General features: G+C 55.2%; 2 protein-coding genes across 3 annotated transcripts; both read left to right on the forward strand.

Moving 5' to 3' along the window:
* The first annotated feature begins 5,327 nt into the window (after positions 1 to 5,327).
* On the forward strand, positions 5,328 to 13,520 carry LOC130263801 (polymeric immunoglobulin receptor-like). The gene is made up of 8 exons (XM_056511604.1): positions 5,328 to 5,438; positions 6,128 to 6,472; positions 6,725 to 6,982; positions 8,992 to 9,315; positions 10,715 to 10,781; positions 12,211 to 12,320; positions 12,623 to 12,672; positions 13,103 to 13,520. Exons 1-8 carry the CDS (start codon positions 5,396 to 5,398, stop codon positions 13,316 to 13,318), a joined length of 1,413 nt encoding a protein of 470 aa, XP_056367579.1. The 5' UTR covers positions 5,328 to 5,395; the 3' UTR covers positions 13,319 to 13,520.
* Positions 13,521 to 16,100: 2,580 nt separating this feature from the next.
* On the forward strand, positions 16,101 to 21,499 carry LOC130263806 (CMRF35-like molecule 7). 2 transcript variants are annotated; one of them, XM_056511625.1, is made up of 4 exons: positions 16,101 to 16,374; positions 18,934 to 19,275; positions 20,609 to 20,663; positions 20,779 to 21,499. In XM_056511625.1, exons 1-4 carry the CDS (start codon positions 16,335 to 16,337, stop codon positions 20,990 to 20,992), a joined length of 651 nt encoding a protein of 216 aa, XP_056367600.1. In that variant the 5' UTR covers positions 16,101 to 16,334; the 3' UTR covers positions 20,993 to 21,499. The 2 variants fall into 2 exon arrangements, with proteins under 2 accessions (XP_056367600.1, XP_056367601.1); XM_056511626.1 differs by having other exon boundaries at positions 16,207 to 16,374; positions 20,606 to 20,663.

The raw sequence follows: 21,499 nt of genomic DNA on the forward strand, positions 1-21,499 counted from the left end.
CTCCCATAATATTTTCCATATGAAGAAGCCTTCCTGAAGCCTCACACTGCCCTCTTGGCGAGTCTTAGGCGGGTTAGAGGAGACCCTGGGAGCCTTTAATCCTCTCTCTCTCTCTCTTGCTTTCATCCTCAGCCACAGCTGGACGCCCCATTGATGTGGAACAGACCAAACACCAGCGCCTCACTAAGCTGCTGCTGTGGGGCCTCTTCTCCTGCAGGGCTGAGCCCTGAGCCCGTGTCCAGCTCTGAGTGAGGCTCTGCTGTGTCCGCAGCCCCTGGGGCTCCCTCTCGCTGCTTTCCTGAGCCGGGGAATCCTGAGAGTCCCCCCTGATCCGTGCTCCCCCTGCTCAGGGCTGTTTGGGGGGGGTTCCCCAGGGCCAGGGGCTGCCCTGTGCCCCTGAGCTGGGGATGAGCTCGGGGTGATGTCCCACAGAGGGGACAGAGGGACCCCCAGCTCAGCCCAGTCGGGTGCTGGGTCTGCAGCGGGCTCAGTTTTGGGATGAAGCTTTTAAAGCCCAGTGCAGGTGAGGCAAGGATGTCTTTGAACTGTGGGCTGGTTTGGGTTGGGAGGGATGGGAAAAATCACCCAGTGCCACCCTGGCATGGCAGGGACACCTCCCAGAGCCCCCAGTGCCACCCTGGCATGGCAGGGACACCTCCCAGAGCCCCCAGTGCCACCCTGGCATGGCAGGGACACCTCCCAGAGCCCCCAGTGCCACCCTGGCATGGCAGGGACACCTCCCAGAGCCCCCAGTGCCACCCTGGCATGGTGGGGACACCTCCCAGAGCCTCCAGTGCCACCTCATCTCCCAGAGCCCCCAGTGCCACTCCTGCCATGGCAGGGACACCTCCCACAGCCCTGGTGGCTCCAAGCCCCATCCAGCCTGGCCTGGGACACCTCCAGGGTGGCACTGGGGGCTCTGGGAAGTGTCCCCACCATGCCCAGGTGTCCCCGGTGTCCCCGCTGTCTCCCCGGTGTCCCTCGGTGTCCCCTGTGTCCCCGGTGTCCCCGGTGTCCCCCAGTGTCCCCCAGTGTCCCCAGTGTCCCTCGGTGTCCCTCAGTGTCCCCAGTGTCCCCAGTGACCCCAGTGTCCCCGGTGTCCCCGGTGTCCCCAGTGTCCCCCAGTGTCCCCAGTGTCCCTCGGTGTCCCTCAGTGTCCCCTGTGTCCCCAGTGCCCCCAGTGTCCCCGGTGTCCCCGGTGTCCCCAGTGTCCCCCGTGTCCCCGGTGTCCCCGCTGTTCCCCCGGTGTCCCTCGGTGTCCCCTGTGTCCCCAGTGTCCCCGGTGTCCCTCGGTGTCCCCAGTGTCCCCAGTGTCCCCAGTGTCCCCAGTGTCCCCCTGTCCCCCTGTGTCCCCCTGTGTCCCCAGTGTCCCCAGTGTCCCCGGTGTCCCCAGTGTCCCCCAGTGTCCCCGGTGTCCCCCCAGTGTCCTCAGTGTCCCCAGTGTCCCCAGTGTCCCCAGTGTCCCCAGTGTCCCCCGTGTCCCCAGTGTCCCTCGGTGTCCCTCAGTGTCCCCGGTGTCCCCCCAGTGTCCTCAGTGTCCCCAGTGTCCCCAGTGTCCCCAGTGTCCCCAGTGTCCCCCGTGTCCCCAGTGTCCCTCGGTGTCCCTCAGTGTCCCCGGTGTCCCCCCAGTGTCCTCAGTGTCCCCAGTGTCCCCCAGTGTCCCCCGGTGTCCCCAGTGTCCCCACGGGCCCCAGTGTCCCCAGTGTCCCCAAGCCCCCCAGTGTCCCCAGTGTCCCCAGTGTCCCCCGTGTCCCCAGTGTCCCTCGGTGTCCCTCAGTGTCCCCGGTGTCCCCCCAGTGTCCTCAGTGTCCCCAGTGTCCCCAGTGTCCCCGGTGTCCCCGGTGTCCCCCAGTGTCCCCCAGTGTCCCCCAGTGTCCCCAGTGTCCCCAGTGTCCCTCGGTGTCCCTCAGTGTCCCTCGGTGTCCCCAGTGTCCCCAGTGTCCCCAGTGTCCCCAGTGTCCCCATCCCTCGGTGTCCCCAGTGTCCCCAGTGTCCCCTGTCCCCAGTGTCCCTCGGTGTCCCTCAGTGTCCCCCGTGTCCCCGGTGTCCCTCAGTGTCCCCAGTGTCCCCGGTGTCCCCAGTGTCCCTCGGTGTCCCCAGTGTCCCTCGGTGTCCCCTGTGTCCCCGCTGTCCCCAGTGTCCCTCAGTGTCCCCTGTGTCCCCAGTGTCCCCCGTGTCCCTCAGTGTCCCCAGTGTCCCTCAGTGTCCCCAGTGTCCCTCAGTGTCCCCCGTGTCCCTCAGTGTCCCCAGTGTCCCCAGTGTCCCTCGGTGTCCCTCAGTGTCCCTCAGTGTCCCCAGTGTCCCCAGTGTCCCCCGTGTCCCCCGTGTCCCCCCGCTGTCCCCAGTGTCCCACCGTGTCCCCAGTGTCCCCCCCGCTGTCCCCGGCTCCTGTCCGGATCATTCCTGAGCCTCCCCCGCCCCCTGGCGGTCTCGCTCCGCCACTGCAGCCCGCGCTGCTCCGAAAACCCCAAAACCCCAAAACCCCAAAACCTCGATATTTCCAGAAAAGTCTCACCCAGAGGAACCTCTGTGGGGGTGACAGCAACCAGAGACAATGAACTGCCATAAACTGCAGCTCCAGGGTTTCCTGGGAGCAGCAGAAAGGAGATGGATCCGTCCTTAAGCTCCAAAGAAACTTTGGGGAATCCAGGGAAACAGGGAAGGGGTGGATTGATAACAGAGTTCAGAGAAAGTGGAGCAAGGCGTGGCGGAACAGGAGAGGCAGGGCTGGGAGGAGGGTTCAGGTGGGGCTGGAACAGGAGAGCGCTGCAGCCTCCACTGCTGGCAGGGAAATTTAGGAATGACACGACAGGCCTGACCCTGCTGTGCCACTGGGCTGGGTTTAGTCACCTCCTGAGATGACATTCATCTCCTTTCCTGGAGGTGATAATATAATGATTCTATAATTAAAATAAATTAAAAATTAAATATATATATACATATGTATATATACATATGTGTATATATATATATTTTTATTTATTTATTTATGAATATATATTTTTATATGTATATATATTAATATAATATAATATAATATAATATAATATAATATAATATAATATAATATAATATAATATAATATAATATAATATAATATAATATAATATAATATAATATAATATAATATAATATAATATAATATAATATAATATAATATAATACTATAATGATTCTATAATTAATATATAGAATGGAATGGAATAGAATAGAATAAGAATGGAATGGAATGGAATGGAATGGAATGGAATAGAATAGAATAGAAAATAGAATAGAATAGAATAGAATAGAATAGAATAGAATAGAATAGAATAGAATAGAATAGAATAGAATAGAATAGAATAGAAATACAATTCTGTAACTAAAATCTGTAATGATTCTACAATTAAAACCATATTGATCTCTGTCAGAGGTGCAGCAGAAGGACCAACTTTATCCCATTCCTGCTGCTCCACCATGCCAAGCCCTGCACAGGCACCTCCTCTCCCCTGTCCTGCCCCACAGAGCCTGTTCCCTGTGCCAGGACCTCCATGGATGCAGCAAACGCCGTGGGAAGGGCTGGGGAGCAGCTCCTGGCTGGGTTTGGAGGAACTGAACTAATTGCAGACTCCTGGGATTTGTTCTCCGTGTTCCCCCTTCTCGTTACCGAGCATCAAGTGCCTGATGAGAGAGGGATTTGGGGACGAGACAATGAGGAGATATCTAGCACAGAATGATTAGCCAGAATGTATTGTTAATAAGCTGCTTATTCATATAATTGGAAATTCTTTGCAGCCGGGGTGTCAGTGGAGTCTGTGTGTGCTGGAGCGGGGCAGGTACCGGCCCAGGGGACGGCGGCTCCTGCTCTGCTCTGCTGCTTCAAGGGCAGGGAAGGACACAGGAGCTGAAAGGGAGGCTCAGGAGGGCTCAGGGTGTTGGGTTGAAATACAGGATGTGACCAGAAATGTGGATTCTGTCACAGTGCCCCTGATCTCCTGGCACACATTATCTGCTCATGGGCCATCTTTAAACCAGCTGGGCAATCATCTTTATCTTCCCACAGCCCATCCTCCCTCCAGGAGATATCTCCTGTTCATGGCCACTGAGTCCCAGGGCATGACTGATAAAATTCCATCATCCCACTGGGAGATGCTCCAGCCAGGGGAGGAGCCAAGCCTTTCCTACCCAGATAGAAACTGAGATTTGGAACACCAGAGCAGCCTTTGCCACTGGATCCCAGAGGAAAGCCAGACCTTTCCACATCATCCCTGGAGCTTCAGAGGAAACTGCACCTTCTCCAGGAGCACTGCTCCAGCTGAACCACATCTGCCCCTGCAGGAGGATGCAGCCACCATTGAATGGGACTGTGCCAACACCCTGACTGACTGACGGGTGTCAGCTTGGATTCTGACTCTGGCAGGGTTGGGATTGTTCTGTGTAATACTGCATTTCTATTTGAATTTTCCTAGTAAAGAACTGTTATTCCTATTCCCATATCTTTGCCTGAGAACCCCTTAATTTCCAAATGATAATAATTTGTAGGGACAGGGTTTACACTCTCCATTTCAAAGAGAAGCTCCTGCCTTTATTGGCAGACACCTGTCCTCCACACCAGGACACAGCCAAGCCCTGCTGATGTGGGACACAATTCCCAGTGTGGGAAGCACTGGCAGCAGAGGGAAGCTCAGGCCTTCTCCACATCCTTACAGCACCCAGAGAAAGGCCAGGGAAGCTTGGCCTTGAGGCAAATAAACCCTGACACTGCTCCTGCTTCCCAAAGCAGCTGTTTGGGATGGAACCAGGCGTGGAAGAGCACGAGGGGGTCCCTAGAGCTGGGACAGCTGTCACCAAAAGGGATTTTGTGTGTGGGATGAGCACACAGCAGCTCCAGGACTGTCCTGGAGGATTCCACAGGTGGCTTTGGCAGCAGTGCTGGCTCTGTGTGGATCTGCAGGAGGCCCCAGAGCTGCTCAGGGAGGCTGAGGGAAAGGAGGGGAAAAGCGAAGAATCTGTTCCCCATTCTCTCTGTGAGCCCTGCTCGAGCACCTGCGTGCAGAATTGGCCGCAGAGAAGTTTTTGTGACACCAAAAGCTGCAGCATTTCCCTCCTACCAACCAGGGAGGAAGAGGAACCAGGTGGGTCAAGCTCACGAGAGGCTGGGGAGGGACAGGAGGGTGACAAAACAAATGCCACCAGGCGAGAGAAGTGACAGCTTCTGGCAGCTCTCTGGGCTCAACCACTTCCCCAAAAACACCCTGAGATTATCTTCATATTAATGTTGAAACAAAGCACGGGGAGGCGTTTCCGCTGCAGGCACAGCGCAGCACTTCCCCAGCGGGGTCACTGCCAGGCAGGAGGGCTCAGGGCACACCCAGGCTGGCACAGGACACCGAGTGCCCGTCCCTGGGGCACGGCCATGGAGCTGAGAGCCCTGATCCTGCTGCCCCTCTGCTTCCCGGGTAGGAGGGGGGCTCGTGTGCCCCTGGGGACAGGGATGGGGATGGGGACAGGGGTGGGGACAGGGACAGGGGTGGGGACAGGAGCCTCTGGCATGGCTGGGATGTGGCCAGAACCCCCTGGCATGGCTGGGATGTAGCAGGGGAGGCTCTGGCATGGCTGGGATGTGGCCAGGAGTCATTGGCATGGCTGGGATGTGGCAGGGGAGGTTCTGGCATGGCTGGGATGTGGCAGGGGAGGCTCTGGCATGGCTGGGGATGTGGCCAGGACCCCCCTGGCATGGCTGGGGATGTGGGCAGGAGTCATTGGCATGGCTGGGGATGTGGCCAGGAGTCATTGGCATGGCTGGGGATGTGGCAGGGGATGCACTGGCATGGCTGGGATGTGGCCAGGAGTTATTGGCATGACTGGGGATGTGGGTAGGACCCCCTGGCATGGCTGGGATGTGGCCAGGAGCCCCTGGCATGGCTGGGATGTGGCAGGGGAGGTTCTGGCATGGCTGGGATGTGGCACTGAGTGCCATGGTCTGGGTGATGGGGTGGGGTTAGGGCATAGGTTGGACTCAGTGATCTCAAAGGTCTTTTCCAGCCTTGTTGATTCAGTGCTTCTGTGGTTGATTCTGTGGTTCTGTGGTTGATTCTGTGCTTCTGTGATCAGCTCCCCTCTCCCTCACCACGTCTGATCCTTCCAGGTCTCCAAGGCCAAACCTCTGAAGTTCAGAGACGACGGGAAGGGGGCACCCTGTACATCCAGTGTCCTTATGCACAGAGGGCTACTACCCAGGAGAGAAAATTCTGGTGCCTCTCGAAAGATGGGGCATGCCAAGAAAGAGTGAGAACATATAATGAATGGTGGCAAAAAAGCACGGATGGGAGAACTCAGATAAGGGATGACACCACTAATAGGACTGTGTCCATCACCATGACTGACCTCAAGGCAGAGGACTCAGGCACATATTTCTGTGCTTATTATACGTACCAATATGTTACCCCTGGATACATACAGCTGAGGATCATCTCCCTGAATGTTTTCCAGGGTGAGTACCTGTACCCACCCAAAGCCAAGCCTTGCCAGGAAGCAGCCTCATTCCTTCCCCTGCTCTGCCCCTCTTCCCTCTTCCCCTGATCCCCCCAGCCCCACTCCCTGCTTTCCCTCCAGTGAAGGAGCCCCATGCACCTGGCAGGCCCTGCTGTCCCCAGCTCCCCCTGCCCTGGGGAGGGGCTCTCTGAGGGAGCAGGGTCTGCCCCAGGTGCCCGTGGCACTGACTGGAACCCTTTGGTGCTCACAGAGCTGCTCAGGTGGGAGCTGGACACGCTGTGGGTGCAGTGCCCAGCCTGGTGCCGGAGAGGGCAGTGCACAGTGGAGAGAAAAACATCCTCGAGCAGGAGCACAACCAAATCCCTGCAAGACAGAGCAACAATCCACTATGATGGTCAGGGGACCCCCACTGTCACCGTGAGGCAGCTGCAGACCCGGGACTCTGGTGTGTACTGGTGTGCACTGGGCTCCGAGCGCACCACGGAGATCGTGCTCTCTGTGCACAAGAGTAAGTACCTGCCCAGGAGGGGTTCCTGCCGTGTCCTCAGTGCCCAGGGTGGGTTCCTGCCGTGCCCTCAGTGCCCAGGAGGGGTTCCTGCCGTGCCCTCAGTGCCCAGGGTGGGTTCATACTGCCCTCAGTGCCCCAGGGTGGGTTCCTGCTGCCCTCAGTGCCCAGGGTGGGTTCCTGCCGTGCCCTCAGTGCCCAGGAGGGGTTCCTGCTGCCCTCAGTGCCCAGGAGGGGTTCCTGCTGCCCTCAGCGCCCAGGGTGGGTTCCTGCTGCCCTCAGCGCCCAGGGTGGGTTCATACTGCCCTCAGTGCCCAGGATGGGTTCATACTGCCCTCAGTGCCCAGGAGGGGTTCCTGCTCTCCTCAGTGCCCCAGGGTGGGTTCATACTGCCCTCAGTGCCCAGGATGGGTTCATACTGCCCTCAGTGCCCAGGAGGGGTTCCTGCTCTCCTCAGTGCCCCAGGGTGGGTTCATACTGCCCTCAGTGCCCAGGAGGGGTTCCTGCCGTGTTCTCAGTGCCCAGGGTGGGTTCATGCTGCCCTCAGTGCCCCAGGGTGGGTTCATACTGCCCTCAGTGCCCAGGGTGGGCTCCTCCTGCCCTCAGTGCCCAGGAGGGGTTCCTGCTGCCCTCAGTGCCCAGCGGTGGGTTCCTGCCGTGTTCTCAGTGCCCAGGGGTGGATTCCTGCTGCTCTCTCAGTGCCCAGGGTGGGTTCCTGCCGTGTTCTCAGTGCCCAGGAGGGGTTCCTGCTGCCCTCAGTGCCCAGGAGGGGTTCCTGCTGCCCTCAGTGCCCAGGAGGGGTTCCTGCTGCCCTCAGTGCCCAGGGTGGGTTCATACTGCCCTCAGTGCCCAGGGTGGGTTCATACTGCCCTCTCAGTGCCCCAGGGTGGGTTCCTGCTGCCCTCTCAGTGCCCAGGAGGGGTTCATACTGCCCTCAGTGCCCAGGGTGGGTTCCTGCCGTGCCCTCAGTGCCCAGGGTGGATTCCTCCTGCCCTCAGTGCCCAGGGTGGGTTCCTGCTGCCCTCTCACCGCCCCTCCTGGCAGCCAGGTGTGGCTGTGGGCAGTCTCAGCCCTGGTGACACCCGTCTGTCCCCCTGCCCGTCCCTCCAGCACACACTGTGGTTATCCACAGGACCTTCGAGCCAAAGCTCAGGGCTGGCCCCTCCTGCTCTCCCTGCTGCCAGCAGAGGCTCCTGTGAGGTTCCTGTGGGTCCCACAGAGGGGCTGCTCACCCCAGCTGCTCCCCACAGGGCCAGACTGCAGCACTGGTTCACACTGGGCGCTGCTGGGACCCTTCCCCATGCCAGGCACCACCCTTGCTCTGACCCCACAGCCACCAACCCTCCCAGACCCCACGGGCTGAGTGTCCCACCCTGAGGGAACCAGAGGAGAGGGACAGGACCCCCAGATTAATGACACCTCTGCATGAGGAATCTGGGTGCAGTCCCCTTCTGCTTAGGGGAGGTGGAGGTGGAGGTGGAGATGGATGGGTGAAGGTGAAGGTGGTGAAGGTGAAGGTGAAGGTGAAGGTGGAGATGGATGGGTGAAGGTGAAGGTGGAGGTGAGGGTGGAGATGGATGGGTGAAGGTGGAGGTGAAGGTGAAGCTGGAAGTGAAGGTGAAGGTGGAGATGGATGGGTGAAGTTGAAGGTGAAGCTGGAGGTGGAGGTGAAGTTGGAGGTGAAGGTGGAGGTGAAGGTGAAGCTGGATAGGTGAAGGTGGAGGTGAAGGTGAAGGTGAAGGTGAAGGTGGTGAAGGTGAAGCTGGAGGTGAAGCTGGAGGTGAAGGTGGAGGTGAAGGTGAAGGTGAAGCTGGAGGTGAAGGTGAAGGTGGAGATGGATGGGTGAAGCTGGAGGTGAAGGTGAAGCTGGAGGTGAGGGTGGAGATGGAAGGTGAAGCTGGAGGTGGAAATGGAGGTGAAGCTGGATGCCGCTGCAGGGTAATCCAGAGCTGGGGAGGGGCAGCCACTGCCAGATCCCACTCTGGGACCAGCACACCCCGGGTGTTTTGCAGGGACCCAGCAGCGCACAGCCGAGGAGTCAGGCACCGTCTCTGTCCAGTGCCACTACAGGATCGCCGACTACGCGTCCGCCACCAAAGCCTGGTGCAGAAAGGAGGGGGAAACGTGCCGCGTGCTGGCCACCACCGGCTCGGAGCCCCCGGCAGCGAACGGCACGGCCCGGGCCGGTGTCACGGTGCGGGATGACAGCCAGCAGGGCATTGTCACCGTCACCATGGCGCAGCTGCAGCCGCAGGACTCGGGCGTGTACTGGTGCGCGCTGCAGGAGCGCGCCGCGCTGTCCCGCATGGAGGAGATCACGCTCAGCGTGTCCAGGGGTGGGTGTGCATCTGCCAGGACCCCCCTGTGCATCCCGGGCTCCTTGCCCTGCCCTGCACTGCCCAGCTGACCCCACTCAGCGTGTCCAGGGGTGGGTGTGCATCTGCCAGGACCTCCCTGTGCATTCCAGCTCCTTGCCCTGCTCTGCTCTGCACTCTGACCCCGCTCAGCGTGTCCAGGGGTGGGTGCGCATCTGCCAGGACCTCCTTGTGCATCCCGGGCTCCTTGCCCTGCTCTGCACTCTGACCCCACTCAGCGTCTCCAGGGGCGGGTGTGCATCTGCCAGGACCCCCCTGTGCATTCCAGCTCCTTGCCCTGCTCTGCTCTGCACTCTGACCCCACTCAGCGTCTCCAGGGGCGGGTGTGCATCTGCCAGGACCCCCCTGTGCATTCCAGGCTCCTTGCCCTGCCCTGCACTGCCCAGCTGACCTCACCTCACCTGTGTTTGCCTGCCCCAACCCCGCAGCTTTGGGTTTTCTCGTTGCCTTTGGGAGCTGGAGCAGAGATCACACAGAGTTAGGGGAAATGAAATGGGTATTTATTGAGAGGCCTTCAAAGCCACACCCTGGCAGTACCAGTGCCTCAGTGTGGCCCCTGCCCTGCCTGAGTGGCTCCAAGATGGGCTTGGACACATGATTTCACATTTTTATAGACTTCAGTCCATTTGTACACAGGATTCAACCATCCAATTAATAGTCTTTAATTGTAAGGTGTCATCCTCCTCTTCTCCTGCCTGGCCTGCCCTCCTCCTCTCACGTTGTTTATACTTAGGACTTGGAGTCTGAAGAAACTGTCCCTGAGTCCATAGCTGGAATCAGACTATTCCATCTTTATCACCCTAAAGCACAGTGGAAATGCACACCCCAGCAGAACAGAAAACTCGGGTCTGAAGGCATCACCACCACCGTGTGGAAGAGCAGCAGGGGTGGCAGCAGATCCACGTTGGTGCTGTGCTGCTCCTCCTCCACCTGGGAGCAGCCTCAGCTGCCCTGGGAGGGGTTTGATAACTCAGTGTTTGATACCAGTTCTTTAGAGTGACTTCTTAGCCCCTTTAGTGTGATTCACCCTTTGGCTTTCAATGATCATTTCGTCCAAGGGAATTTCCATTTCCATTCGTCCCAGGGAATGACTTTAGACTCGGGTTTTACAGATCTGTGACTTCTGGGTTTTCTTTCAGACAATGTTTTAATGGTGAGGGAAGGCACTGAGACCTCTGGTCACGGCAGAGCTGCAGCCTGGCTCTGCAGAGCCAAGAGTGCAGTGCAGACGATGGGAGGGGACACTGGGATGCTCTGGATGAACTCACAGGATCCCTGGAGCAGCAGTGGCAGAGGTTTCACTGCTCAGTGCAGAGCAGCCCCACAGTGACCATTCCTCTCCTCATGTCTCTGTTTGCAGCGTTGCCTCCGGGAGGTTCTCCAGACACTGAAAGGAAAAGTCAAGATATTCTGTTGGGTGAGCCCAGGTAAGGCCTGAAAGAGTCTCTGAGCCTGAGCACTCACAAGTAATTTGTGTTGTGCCCCTGGGGCAGGCACCTGGGCACTCTGGCTGCTCCTGCAGAGGAATATGACAGGATCCTCACCAAAGGTGGCCTCTCCTCCTCCAGCTCCTGCCCTAACCCTAATTCCAAAGGAAGAGGCAGATTGGTACAATCATGTCACAGCAGATCCTTCTCTCTTTGGTTCTGCACTTCACATGAACAGAACACCCAGATCCTGCCCCTCAGCCTCGACTTTGCTCCCTCCTGTCTGAGTATTTAACAATGGGACAGTCCTTGGCTGATATTATTCCATTTGCCAGTTAAATGTACAGGATTTTCCCCCTTTGCACATCTGCTGTCATCAATGGTGCAGCAGCACCTGAGAGCAGAATCATCCCTGCTCCAGGGAGCCTGGAATTGTGCTCGGAGCTTTGAACAGTGTAAAGCCTGGAGAATGGTTTAGGAAAAGCTCAGAAGATACAGCCAAATAGAAAAATGAAGAATCAGGAACCAGGGAAGGTGCCCGGTGCCTCTTATTCCCTTCTGGATAGCAGGGACTTGAGAGCAGCCTCATAGATGGAGAATCCTGCAGGAGATCTTGCAGGAGAACCAGACTGTCCTGGTGTGGAGGACAGGTGTCTGCCAATAAAGGCAGGAGCTTCTCTTTGAAATGGAGAATGTAAAACTCCTCCCTTCAAATTATTATAATTTTGAAATTAAGGGGCTCTCAGGCAAAGACATGGGAATTAGGAATAACAGTTCTTTACTAGGAAAATTCAAATAGAAATGCAGTATTACACAGAACAATCCCAACCCTGCCAGAGTCAGAATCCAAGCTGACACCCGTCAGTCAGTCAGGGTGTTGGCACAGTCCCATTCAATGGTGGCTGCATCCTCCTGCAGGGGCAGATGTGGTTCAGCTGGAGCAGTGCTCCTGGAGAAGGTGCAGTTTCCTCTGAAGCTGCAGGGATGATGTGGAAAGGTCTGGCTTTCCTCTGGGATCCAGTGGCAAAGGCTGCTCTGGTGTTCCAAATGTCAGTTTTTATCTGGGTAGGAAAGGCTTGGCTCCTCCCCTGGCTGGAGCATCTCCCATGGGATGATGGAATTTTATCAGTCATGCCCTGGGACTCAGTGGCCATGAACAGGAGATATCTCCTGGAGGGAGGATGGGCTGTGGGAAGATAAAGATGATTGCCCAGCTGGTTTAAAGCTGGCCCATGAGCAGATAATGTGTGCCAGGAGATCAGGGGCACTGGGACAGAATCCACATTTCTGGTCACATCCTGTATTACAGCTCGAGACACTGACTCTCCTCCCAAGTGCTTGAAGTGGGCACACACAACCTGTCCCTGTCCCTCTTTTAGGTGATGGCTTTAAACCACCCCACACTGGTAACTCCCTTCCTCTCCTCCAGCTCCAGCACCTTCATCATCGTGACCGTGGTGCTCTTCATCCTGCTGCTCCTGGCCCTCATCACCTCCACAGCCCTGGGTGTCAGGTACTACAAGCTCCTGGCCAGAACAGGTATGTGGGGCTGGGATTGTCCCACCCCTGCAGCCCAGGTGAGCCCATTGCCAGAAGCTCAGGCTGGGCTCAAGGCAGGCTCCTCCCTGCCTCTCCTCACTATAAATCAGACCCAGGTTCCTCCAGAGCCTGCACAGGGGTACAAACACCTTAGAGGAGGAGTAAAGACAGCAAAGAGTTCCCCACGCCCAGGGCAGAGGCACATCCCATCACTGGGCAATCCCACTGCCCTCCCAAACCTCATTAGAGCTCTTCATGGACTTCTCTTCATTTAAACCTTCTGATTTTGCCTCATTCCAAAGGTAACAGAGAAGCAGAGGACACCAGAGACAGACCAGGGGGCACAGCACAGGTAAGGAAAATGGAACATTTCCCACACGGTGCCAAATCCCTGAGCAGCAGTCTGGGAGGAGCTGTCAGACCCACCTGGTGAGGAGCTTGGAGCTCAGTTTGGTTATAAACAGGAGAGAAATGCTATTTAATGCCAGCAGAGAGAGGAACATTCCTGGCTGGTAATTAGTGCAAGGAAACTCCAGTAGGAGCAAACCCAGTGGAACAAATTCTGAGAAGGGACTCAAGGAGTAACAAACAGGTTCACAGCATGAGGTTGTCACCTGTATCCAGGTGAGGGGGTGAAAAAAAAGAGTTTTCTGTTCTTTCCCCTCTGTCACGACCAAAGGTAAATTTTGACACAGCTTCTCCTTTCCTTGGAGGAAAATCTTGTCCTGGCAGCAGCTGTGGCCTGGCACTGACTCACGAGTGCTTTCCCTTTCTTTTCCCAGCCTGGCAGCAGTGGGAGGAGGAAAAGCTCTCAGGATGACAGCCAAGGGTCAGGCTACATCAACCTGGATGTGCAGTCCCAGCCCGGCCCCGAGGACCCTCTTTACTGCAACGTGGAGCCGAGCCAGGCTGCGCGGAGCCCGCCGGGTGTGGAATACGCCCTCATCGCCTTCTCCCGGCCCCAGGAGCAGCAGGGAACGAGCCCCACACAAACCTGAAACGGGGAGAGCAACTGGGACACAGACTGGGAATGAGGAGGAGGAGTGAGGATGGACGAGCTGAGTTTTGCTGCTCCGTGTGTGTGGTGTTGTCTGAGCGTTTTCAGCCCTCCCTCCTGGTTTAGGGTCAGACTGTCCTGGTTTGGAGGACAGGTGTCTGCCAATAAAGGCAGGAGCTCTTCTGTGAAATGAAGAATATAAACCCCCTCCCTACAAATTATTATCATTTGGAAATTAAGGGACTTTTAGGCAAAGATATGGGAATTAGGAATAACAGTTCTTCACTAGGAAAATTCAAATAGAAATACAGTATTACAAAGAACAATCCCAAACCCTGCCAGAGTCAGAATCCAAGCTGACACCCGTCAGTCAGTCAGGGTGTTGGCAGCAGTTTGATTAAATGGTCTCTACAGGTTTTTGCAGTGACAGATGTGGTTTTGTTGAAGCAGTGGTTTTGTAGAAGGGTGTCGTTTGTTTTTGAAGGGTTAGGGATGATGTGGAAAGGTTTGGCTTTTTTTTTTGGAATCCAGTGGAAAGCAGGTACTTTGGTGTTCCAAATCTCAATTTTTATTTAGGTAGGAAAGGTTTGGCTTTTTTTTTTTTCCTGGCTGGAGCATCTCCCAGTGGGATGATGGAATTTTATCAGTCATGCCCTGGGACTCAGTGGCCATGAACAGGAGATATCTCCTGGAGGGAGGATGGGCTGTGGGAAGATAAAGATGATTGCCCAGCTGGTTTAAAGATGGCCCATGAGCAGATAATGTGTGCCAGGAGATCAGGGGCACTGGGACAGAATCCACATTTCTGGTCACATCCTGCATTACAACTCAAGACACAGGTTTTGCCACACTCGTGCCTCAGGTCAGACAGAGCTGTGGGGGGATTCCCAGGATCTCTTGTACATCTTTTCCAATTCCATTAAAGTGCAGAGTGTTGGAGGGGCAGGTGTGGAGCTCTGGCCTTGTGAAAGGTGCAGTGTGGACACAGCTGGGTGGGGTATTCCAGCTGTGTCCCTGTACAAACCCTGCCCCAATCCCAAAAATTCATCTGCTGTGGCCAAGCAAACTCATTCCAGTGCTGCAGGGATCAAACCCAAACCTTGCTGTGGCTGGGTTCATTTTTCATGGAATGGGCTGGGCATGCAAGAGCTGGATTCTAAAAATAAGCAGAACCAACTCCTGCACTTCCCTCTCTGCTGGAATTGCTCCAAATGAGACATTTTATTTCACAGTCATGTGGGGAGCAACAAGAAATGGGTTTATGGGTTCGACTCCATTTCTCCAGGGCTCTGGCTCCTGGTTTCCCTGCCCTGGAGGTGACAGAACAGCCTCATTCCCAGGCCAGTCACATCCAACAGGCTCCTCTTGCCAGGACTGCAGCAGGGAGGCTGATGGAAATCTTTTGAGATTTTCAGAGCTGACCTGACAGAAAGAAAAAGAAAATGGTTCTGGAAATTGTTCATTCAGCACAACATTCCTCTAACAATTTCCTCTTGGTGCAGTTTGCACTGGGTCAAGCTGTGGAATGGTAATAGCAAAAAACAGTGGAGTGGAAGAGAAGCATTTTTGGGAAGATTCTTGAGGTGAATCCAGATTTGTGCTCACTGGAACAAGAAGAAATGAAACCAGCAATCAGTCAGCTGACAGAGAAGTCCTGGTCCCTGTGAGGAACCATTTTCTTAACCACATTTAGGAATGACCAGGCAGGTTTAGCACCACACCAGTTTAGAAACCAGGATCTATTTGTACTTTCATGGAAGACCTCCAAGGAAATAAATAAAAATGAAAAACCAGCAGCCCACCCCCATCAGTCTGCTGATGTCCTGGGGTCTGTGGCTGCATCCCTGTGGCATTGGCTGGCTCAGAATCAGTGTCCCAGCAGAGCCCCTGTGTCCTTTGTGCCAGGAGCAGGCACAGCTGGGTGCTGGGCTGCTCTAGAGACCCACAGCTTCTCCCAGAGCAGTGCAAGGATGCTCCATGATCTTCTTCCTCCTGAAAACCCAGGGGGTGATTTCCTTGTCCTCCTTCACCCTCAGGATGCTGCCAGAGCTGCCATGAGAGCCTCCCTTTCAGCTTTCCAGAAATTCCCCCCATGCACAGCTGTAAATAATTTATCATGATTTATCCCCATCGTGCCAGCACAAGGGGATGGCTTCCCACTGATGCCTGGAGCAGAGACTAGGCAGAGCAAAAGGAGTAAAACAGGAATTTATTGAAAGGATTCACCTTGGGCAGTGCAAGAGCCTGGTCAGGGCTGTACCCAGGTTGGGGATGGATCCTGGCCATGAGTTTTTACATTTTTATAAGTTTTGGTTCATCTACATATTGGGGTCAATTATCCAAGCACAGCCCCAGGCTGTGAAGTCTCAGCCCCATGGCTTGCCCCCTTTCCTTCACTGTTGTTTATGATTTTTGGGTACTTGATTCTCCAGTTGGGAAGGAATTGTTTCATCTAACTCCCCTGTGAACAGAACTTACTAACACCCAACATGAAGTTTCGGAGTTGCACACCAAGCAGCAGAGAATCTAAAAAATATAAAAGCTAAAACCCAAGGCATCACCACTACCACAGGGATTTTGGGAAGGAATTCTCTGTGAGGGTGGGGAGATCCTGGCACAGGGTGCCCAGAGTTGCCCCTGGATCCCTGGCAGTGCCCAAGGCCAGGCTGGGACAGTGGAAAATGTCTCTGCCCATGGCAGGGGTGGAGCTGGATGAGCTTTAAAGTCTATTCCAACCTAAACCATCCTGTGATTCCATCAACTCCTGCTCTGCTGGGAGCAGCCAGCCAGGGCTGTGGCTTCAGCCCCCACGTGCTGCTCCCTGCCAGGCTGATGAGCTGGGCAATGCTGATGCCTGAATTTTCAGCCCACGAGAGCAATGCCTGTGCCTGGAGAACTTGCTGAATGTGCAGGATAAAAGAGATGCCAAGTTCCTGTGCTCCTTCCTTCCGGCACAGGCAGGAGGGGCAGAGCCTGAGCTGCTCCTCTCCAGGCTCCTCTCCTGTTTGCTCAGCTCCATGGAGAAGCTCCTGCACCTCACCTTGGTCTTCCTGGCAGGTAAGAACTGCCCGTGGCTTTGGGTAAAGGGTGAAGGATTGGGGCAAAGCTCTGTCTCTGTCTGGTTCCATCCTCAGAGTTTTCTCTTTTCCCTTTATTTACTTATCAAAGGGTGATCCCAGATTTCCTCACATGGATCCTTTTGAGTCAGAACAGGAACCTGTGATGAGAGAAGCCCTGTGTGCAATGTGAAATTGCAAAATCCTGGGTTGTGTGTGTGTGTGTTAGCAAATGGGATTTACATGGATGCAAATGGCCTCAGGCAGGACTCGGGGAGGGAAATAAAACCCAGTGGAGGGCACAGCTCTGAAATCCCAGACACCTGGGTTTGTCCAGCTTGGAAAGGAATAAGAACTGAGTTACAGGGGATCTCAAATCCTCACCAGGAAAAGGCTCAGACTCAGCCTGTGGGAGCACAGGAACCTGTCCCAAAAACTGGGATGAGTTTGGGAGAAGTTCCCTCTGCTCTCCCCAGTGGCACCCAGGAAGGGATGAGGAACACCAATGGTTTATGATCTGTCAGCAGAATCGGCTGGAAAGAGAATGACACAAAATTTCCAGAGGGAATCTTTCTGTGATTCTGTTGGAGAGATGTTTTGCAGTGCTGTGGGAATTGTGGGGCTGCAGGGGCAGAGCTGGAGGAAAGAAGGGGGACAGGAGAAAAAGTTAAAGAGTTTTGGAGGGGTTGAACAGGACTGGATATTCCATGAGGTAAAACCTGACTGGAACACCCAAGTGCAGAAAAACATCAGGATGAAACCCTGTAGGTGTTGGATACTTGCAGAGCACAGATCCATTTTAGGCCTTCTTTTAGGCAAGCTGAAAGTACTTGATATTTTTCAGTTTACAATTCACTTAGAATTGTTGAAATTATTGTAAGAAGTGTTATTAAAAGGCTCAGCCAGCACAAAGTCCTAACAAGAGCCTATTTTTAAATTTACTTCTGTTTTATCATTACTTATGGTCTCACAGAAGCATTTGCCTGTGACTTTTTTTTTCACCACAAATACCACACTTCACTTCTCCCTGGAGGTATTAATAGCTCAGACTGTCCCCTCTGCCTCTGCTTGTCACAAAGAGGAATGGAAATTAGAAATGAGGAACCAAGACAATAAAAAAAATAAAGTCAAGCAGACAAAGACCAGTTGTCAACCTGGTTAAAATTAGTAAGGTATTAAAAGAGAGGGTGAAAAAAAAAAAGTGTTAAACTGGATTTGTAAACTGGGAGTGGGATTCAGAAGGAACCAGTGAGCAGGGCACTGCTCTGGAGGTGTCACTGGGACAAATTCCAGAATATCTGAGCCAGGATCTGAGTACACTGGGCTGCTGTGGGGGAAGTGGACAGGTGACAACTCTGAGGGTGACACCCTACAGGTGGGACAGTGACAACTCTGAGGGTGACACCCTACAGGTGACAGTCGGCAGGTGATAGCCCAGTGAGTGACATGAGTGACAGCCCCACAGGTGACAGCCCTACAGGTGACAGCCCTACAGGTGACAGTCCTATGGGTGACAGCCCCATAGAGACAGACCTACAGGTGATAACCTTATAGGTGACAGCCCTATAGGTGACAGTCCTATGGGTGATAGTTCCACAAGTGACAGCTCTACAGATGACAGTCCTACAGGTGATAGCCCCATAGGTGACATCCCTACAGGTGACAGCCCTGTGGGTGACATCCCTAGAGGTGACAGCCCACAAGTGACAGCCCTACAGGTCTGCCCCATAAGTGACATCCCTATTGGTGACAGTCCCACAGGTGATAGTCCCATAGGTGATAACTCTACAGGTGACAGCCCTGTGGGTGACAGCCCCATAGGTGACATCCCTACAGGTGACAGTCCCACGGGTGACACCACCAGAGGATGAAAATGACGTTCAGCATCCCTACAGCAAGGGATAGACCTGGAAGATCCTTGTCTCACCTGTCCCTCTGTCCCTCTGTCCCTCTGTCTCTCTGTCCCCCTGTCCCTCTGTCCCCCTGTCCCCCCCGTCCCCCTGTCCCCCTGTCCCCCTGTCCCTTGTCCCTCTCTCCCCCCCGTCCCCCTTCCCCCTGTCCCCCTGTCCCCTGTCCCTCTGTCCCTCTGTCCCTCTGTCCCCCTGTCCCTCTGTCCCCTGTCCCCCTGTCCCGCTGCCCCCTGTGTCACCCCTGCCTCCTGTCCCTCTGTCCCTCTGTCCCCCTGTCCCTCTATCCCCCTGTCCCTCTGTCCCCTGTCCCCCTGTCCCTCTGTCCCCCTGTCCCCCTGTCCCTCTCTCCCCCTGTCCCCCTGTCCCTCTGTCCCCCTGTCCCCCTGTCCCCCTGTCCCTCTATCCCCCTGTCCCTCTGTCCCTCTGTCCCCTGCCCCTCTGTCCCTCTATCCCCCTGTCCCCCTGTCCCCCTGTCCCCCTGTCCCTCTGTCCCCCTGTCCCTCTATCTCCCGTCCCCTGCCCCCCTGTCCCCCTGTCCCTCTATCCCCCTGTCCCTCTGTCCCTCTGTCCCCCTGCCCCTCTGTCCCTCTATCCCCCTGTCCCCCTGTCCCCCTGTCCCCCTATCCCCCTGTCCCCGTGCCCCCCCGCAGCCCCCTGTTCCGCAGACAACATCACCGTGGTGGCGGCCGCGGAGGGCGGCACGGTTTCCATCAACTGCTCGTACGACGCGCGGCAGTGGTGGCGGGGCAAGCGCTGGTGCCGGCAGCGGGAGCAGGGCGGGTGCCGGGCGGTGCTGAGCGTCCCCCCCGCCTGGCTGCCCTTCCCGCGGAGCAGCAGCGGCAGCACCAGCCTCAGGGACGACCCCCGAGCCGGGCTGCTGACCGTGACCGTGCGCCAGCTGCGCCGGGAGGACGCGGGGCTGTACCGCTGCCAGAGCGACTTCCTGGGGGACACGCGGAGCCTCCGGGAGGTGCGGCTGGAGGTGCTGGCAGGTGCGGCTGGGGCTGCGGGGACCCGCGGTCCTGGTGGGGTTTGTGGGGTCCTGATGGGATTTCACGGGGTCTTGATGGGATTATGTGGGTTCTCGATGGGATTTCGTTGGGTCTTGATGGGATTTCGTGGGTTCTCGATGGGATTTCGTGGGGTCCTACTGGAATGTCATGGGTTCTTCATGGAATGTCATGGGTTCCTACTGGAATGTCATGGGATCCTGATGGGATTTCGTGGGGTCCTGATGGGATTTCGTGGGGTCCTACTGGAATGTCATGGGTTCTTGATGGAATGTCATGGGTTCTTGATGGAATGTCATGGGTTCCTACTGGAATGTCATCGGTTCTTGATGGGATTTCGTGGGGTCCTGATGGGATTTCACTGGTTCTCAATGGAGATTCATGTGTTCCTACTGGAATGTCATGGGGTCTTGATGGGAATCTCATGGGGTCTTGATGGGATTTCGTGGGTTCCTACTGGGATTTCAAGGGGTCTTGATTGAATTTCATGTGTTCCTACTGGAATGTCACGGGTTCTTGATGGAATTTTGTGGGTTCTTGATGGGATTTCGTGGGGTCTTGATGGGATTTCACAGGTTCTTGATGGGATTTCACGGGTTCTCGATGGGATTTCGTGGGTTCTCGATGGGATTTCATGGGTTCTTGATGGAATTTCGTGGGGTCTCGATGGGATTTCATGGGTTCTTGATGGGATTTCGTGGGGTCCTGATGGGATTTCATGGGTTCCTATTGGAATGTCACAGGTTCTTGATGGGATTTTGTGGGTTCTCAATGGGATTTTGTGGGTTCTTGATGGGATTTCATGGGTTCCTACTGGAATTTCATGGGTTCTTGATGGGATTTCATGAGTTCTTGATGGGATTTCATGGGTTCCTATTGGAATTTCACGTGTTCCTGATGGAATTTCATGGGTTCCTGAAGGAACTTCACAGGTTCTTACTGGAATTTCACAATTGGAATTTCACAGGTTCCTACTGGAATTTCATGGGTTCCTATTAGAATTTGATGGGTTCCTACTGGAATTTCATGGGCTCCTACTGGAATTTCACAGGCCCCTGATGGAATTTCATGGGTTCTTGATGGAATTCCACAGGTACCTGCAGCTGCCAAGGGCCTGCTTGAGACAACATCTACTTTTGTCTCACTCTCAGGAGGTTCTGTGTTTCACAGCCACTTTTTATTCCTGATTCACAGCAGTGTGACCTCACTGTCAGAGGGTGTCTGACATGTCACCCCCTTGTTGCTCCCAGTGTCCTGTCTCACCAGGGTCACCTGGTGAACATCACAGACTAAACTCTTGTGTTTCCATCAGCAGCTGACCTGGTGACCCACAAGCCAGAGGAGCCCAGAGCTGTGCAGAGCATCTCCAGGTGAGCCCAAAACCCTTCATGCTGAAATCTCTGACCTTCCCAGGGCTGTGGCAGCACTACAAGAGATTTTCTCAAGGTTCATCCCCTTCCTGGTTGCATTTCTGGCTCCCCACAGGTCCCCTCCTGATGTGGATTTCACTGTTTTCTACGTCCTCGCTGGATTCCTGGTGGCCAAGTTCGCGGTGGCCGCGCTGGTTTGTGCTGTTGCCCACAGCAGGAGGAGCAGGGAGACAGAGCAGAAGCCAGGTCTGGGTGAGCAGCAGGTGCTCCCATTCCCTGCTGGCCCTGGGCACGATGGAATCGGCCTCTCCTGGGAGAGCTCTGCGTGAGCCAAGCCAAAGGGAATCCATGGAAAAGGAAAATCAGGCGTTGGCAGCTGCTGTAAGAAAAGGATCGCTACTAAACACGGGTCTGGAGAGGGAACATCCCCATCTCCTTCAGGCAGTGATTCCTGACATCCTTCCCAGCACCATTCCAGCACAGCCTCAGCTTCCAGTGCCTCAGGGCACAGCCAGGGACGTTCTGTCTTTCCAAGGTGAGGGAGAGCAGCTCCCAAGCGCTGCTTTGGACATGGGGATGCTTGAAGGAAACCCCTGCCAGGGGTAGGAAGTGCAGGATACCCCAGGAGAGGGATGTGGGTTCCTCCCAGCTCTGAGCCAGCTTCTCCTCTCTGAAGGCTCTTTGTGACACAGGAATTCTCTGTTGTTCTCCCTCTTTCCTCTCCCATGTGATGGTTGTTCATCCCTCCCCAGGGCGAGGCTGCCTCAGCTCTCCCAGCCTCCAAACTCACATTTCTTTTTCCCTGCAAAACTAAATAAAATCCAGCTGATTCTCTG

This window comes from Oenanthe melanoleuca, chromosome 26 (genome assembly GCF_029582105.1).
Source record: "Oenanthe melanoleuca isolate GR-GAL-2019-014 chromosome 26, OMel1.0, whole genome shotgun sequence".
NCBI lineage: Eukaryota > Metazoa > Chordata > Aves > Passeriformes > Muscicapidae > Oenanthe > Oenanthe melanoleuca.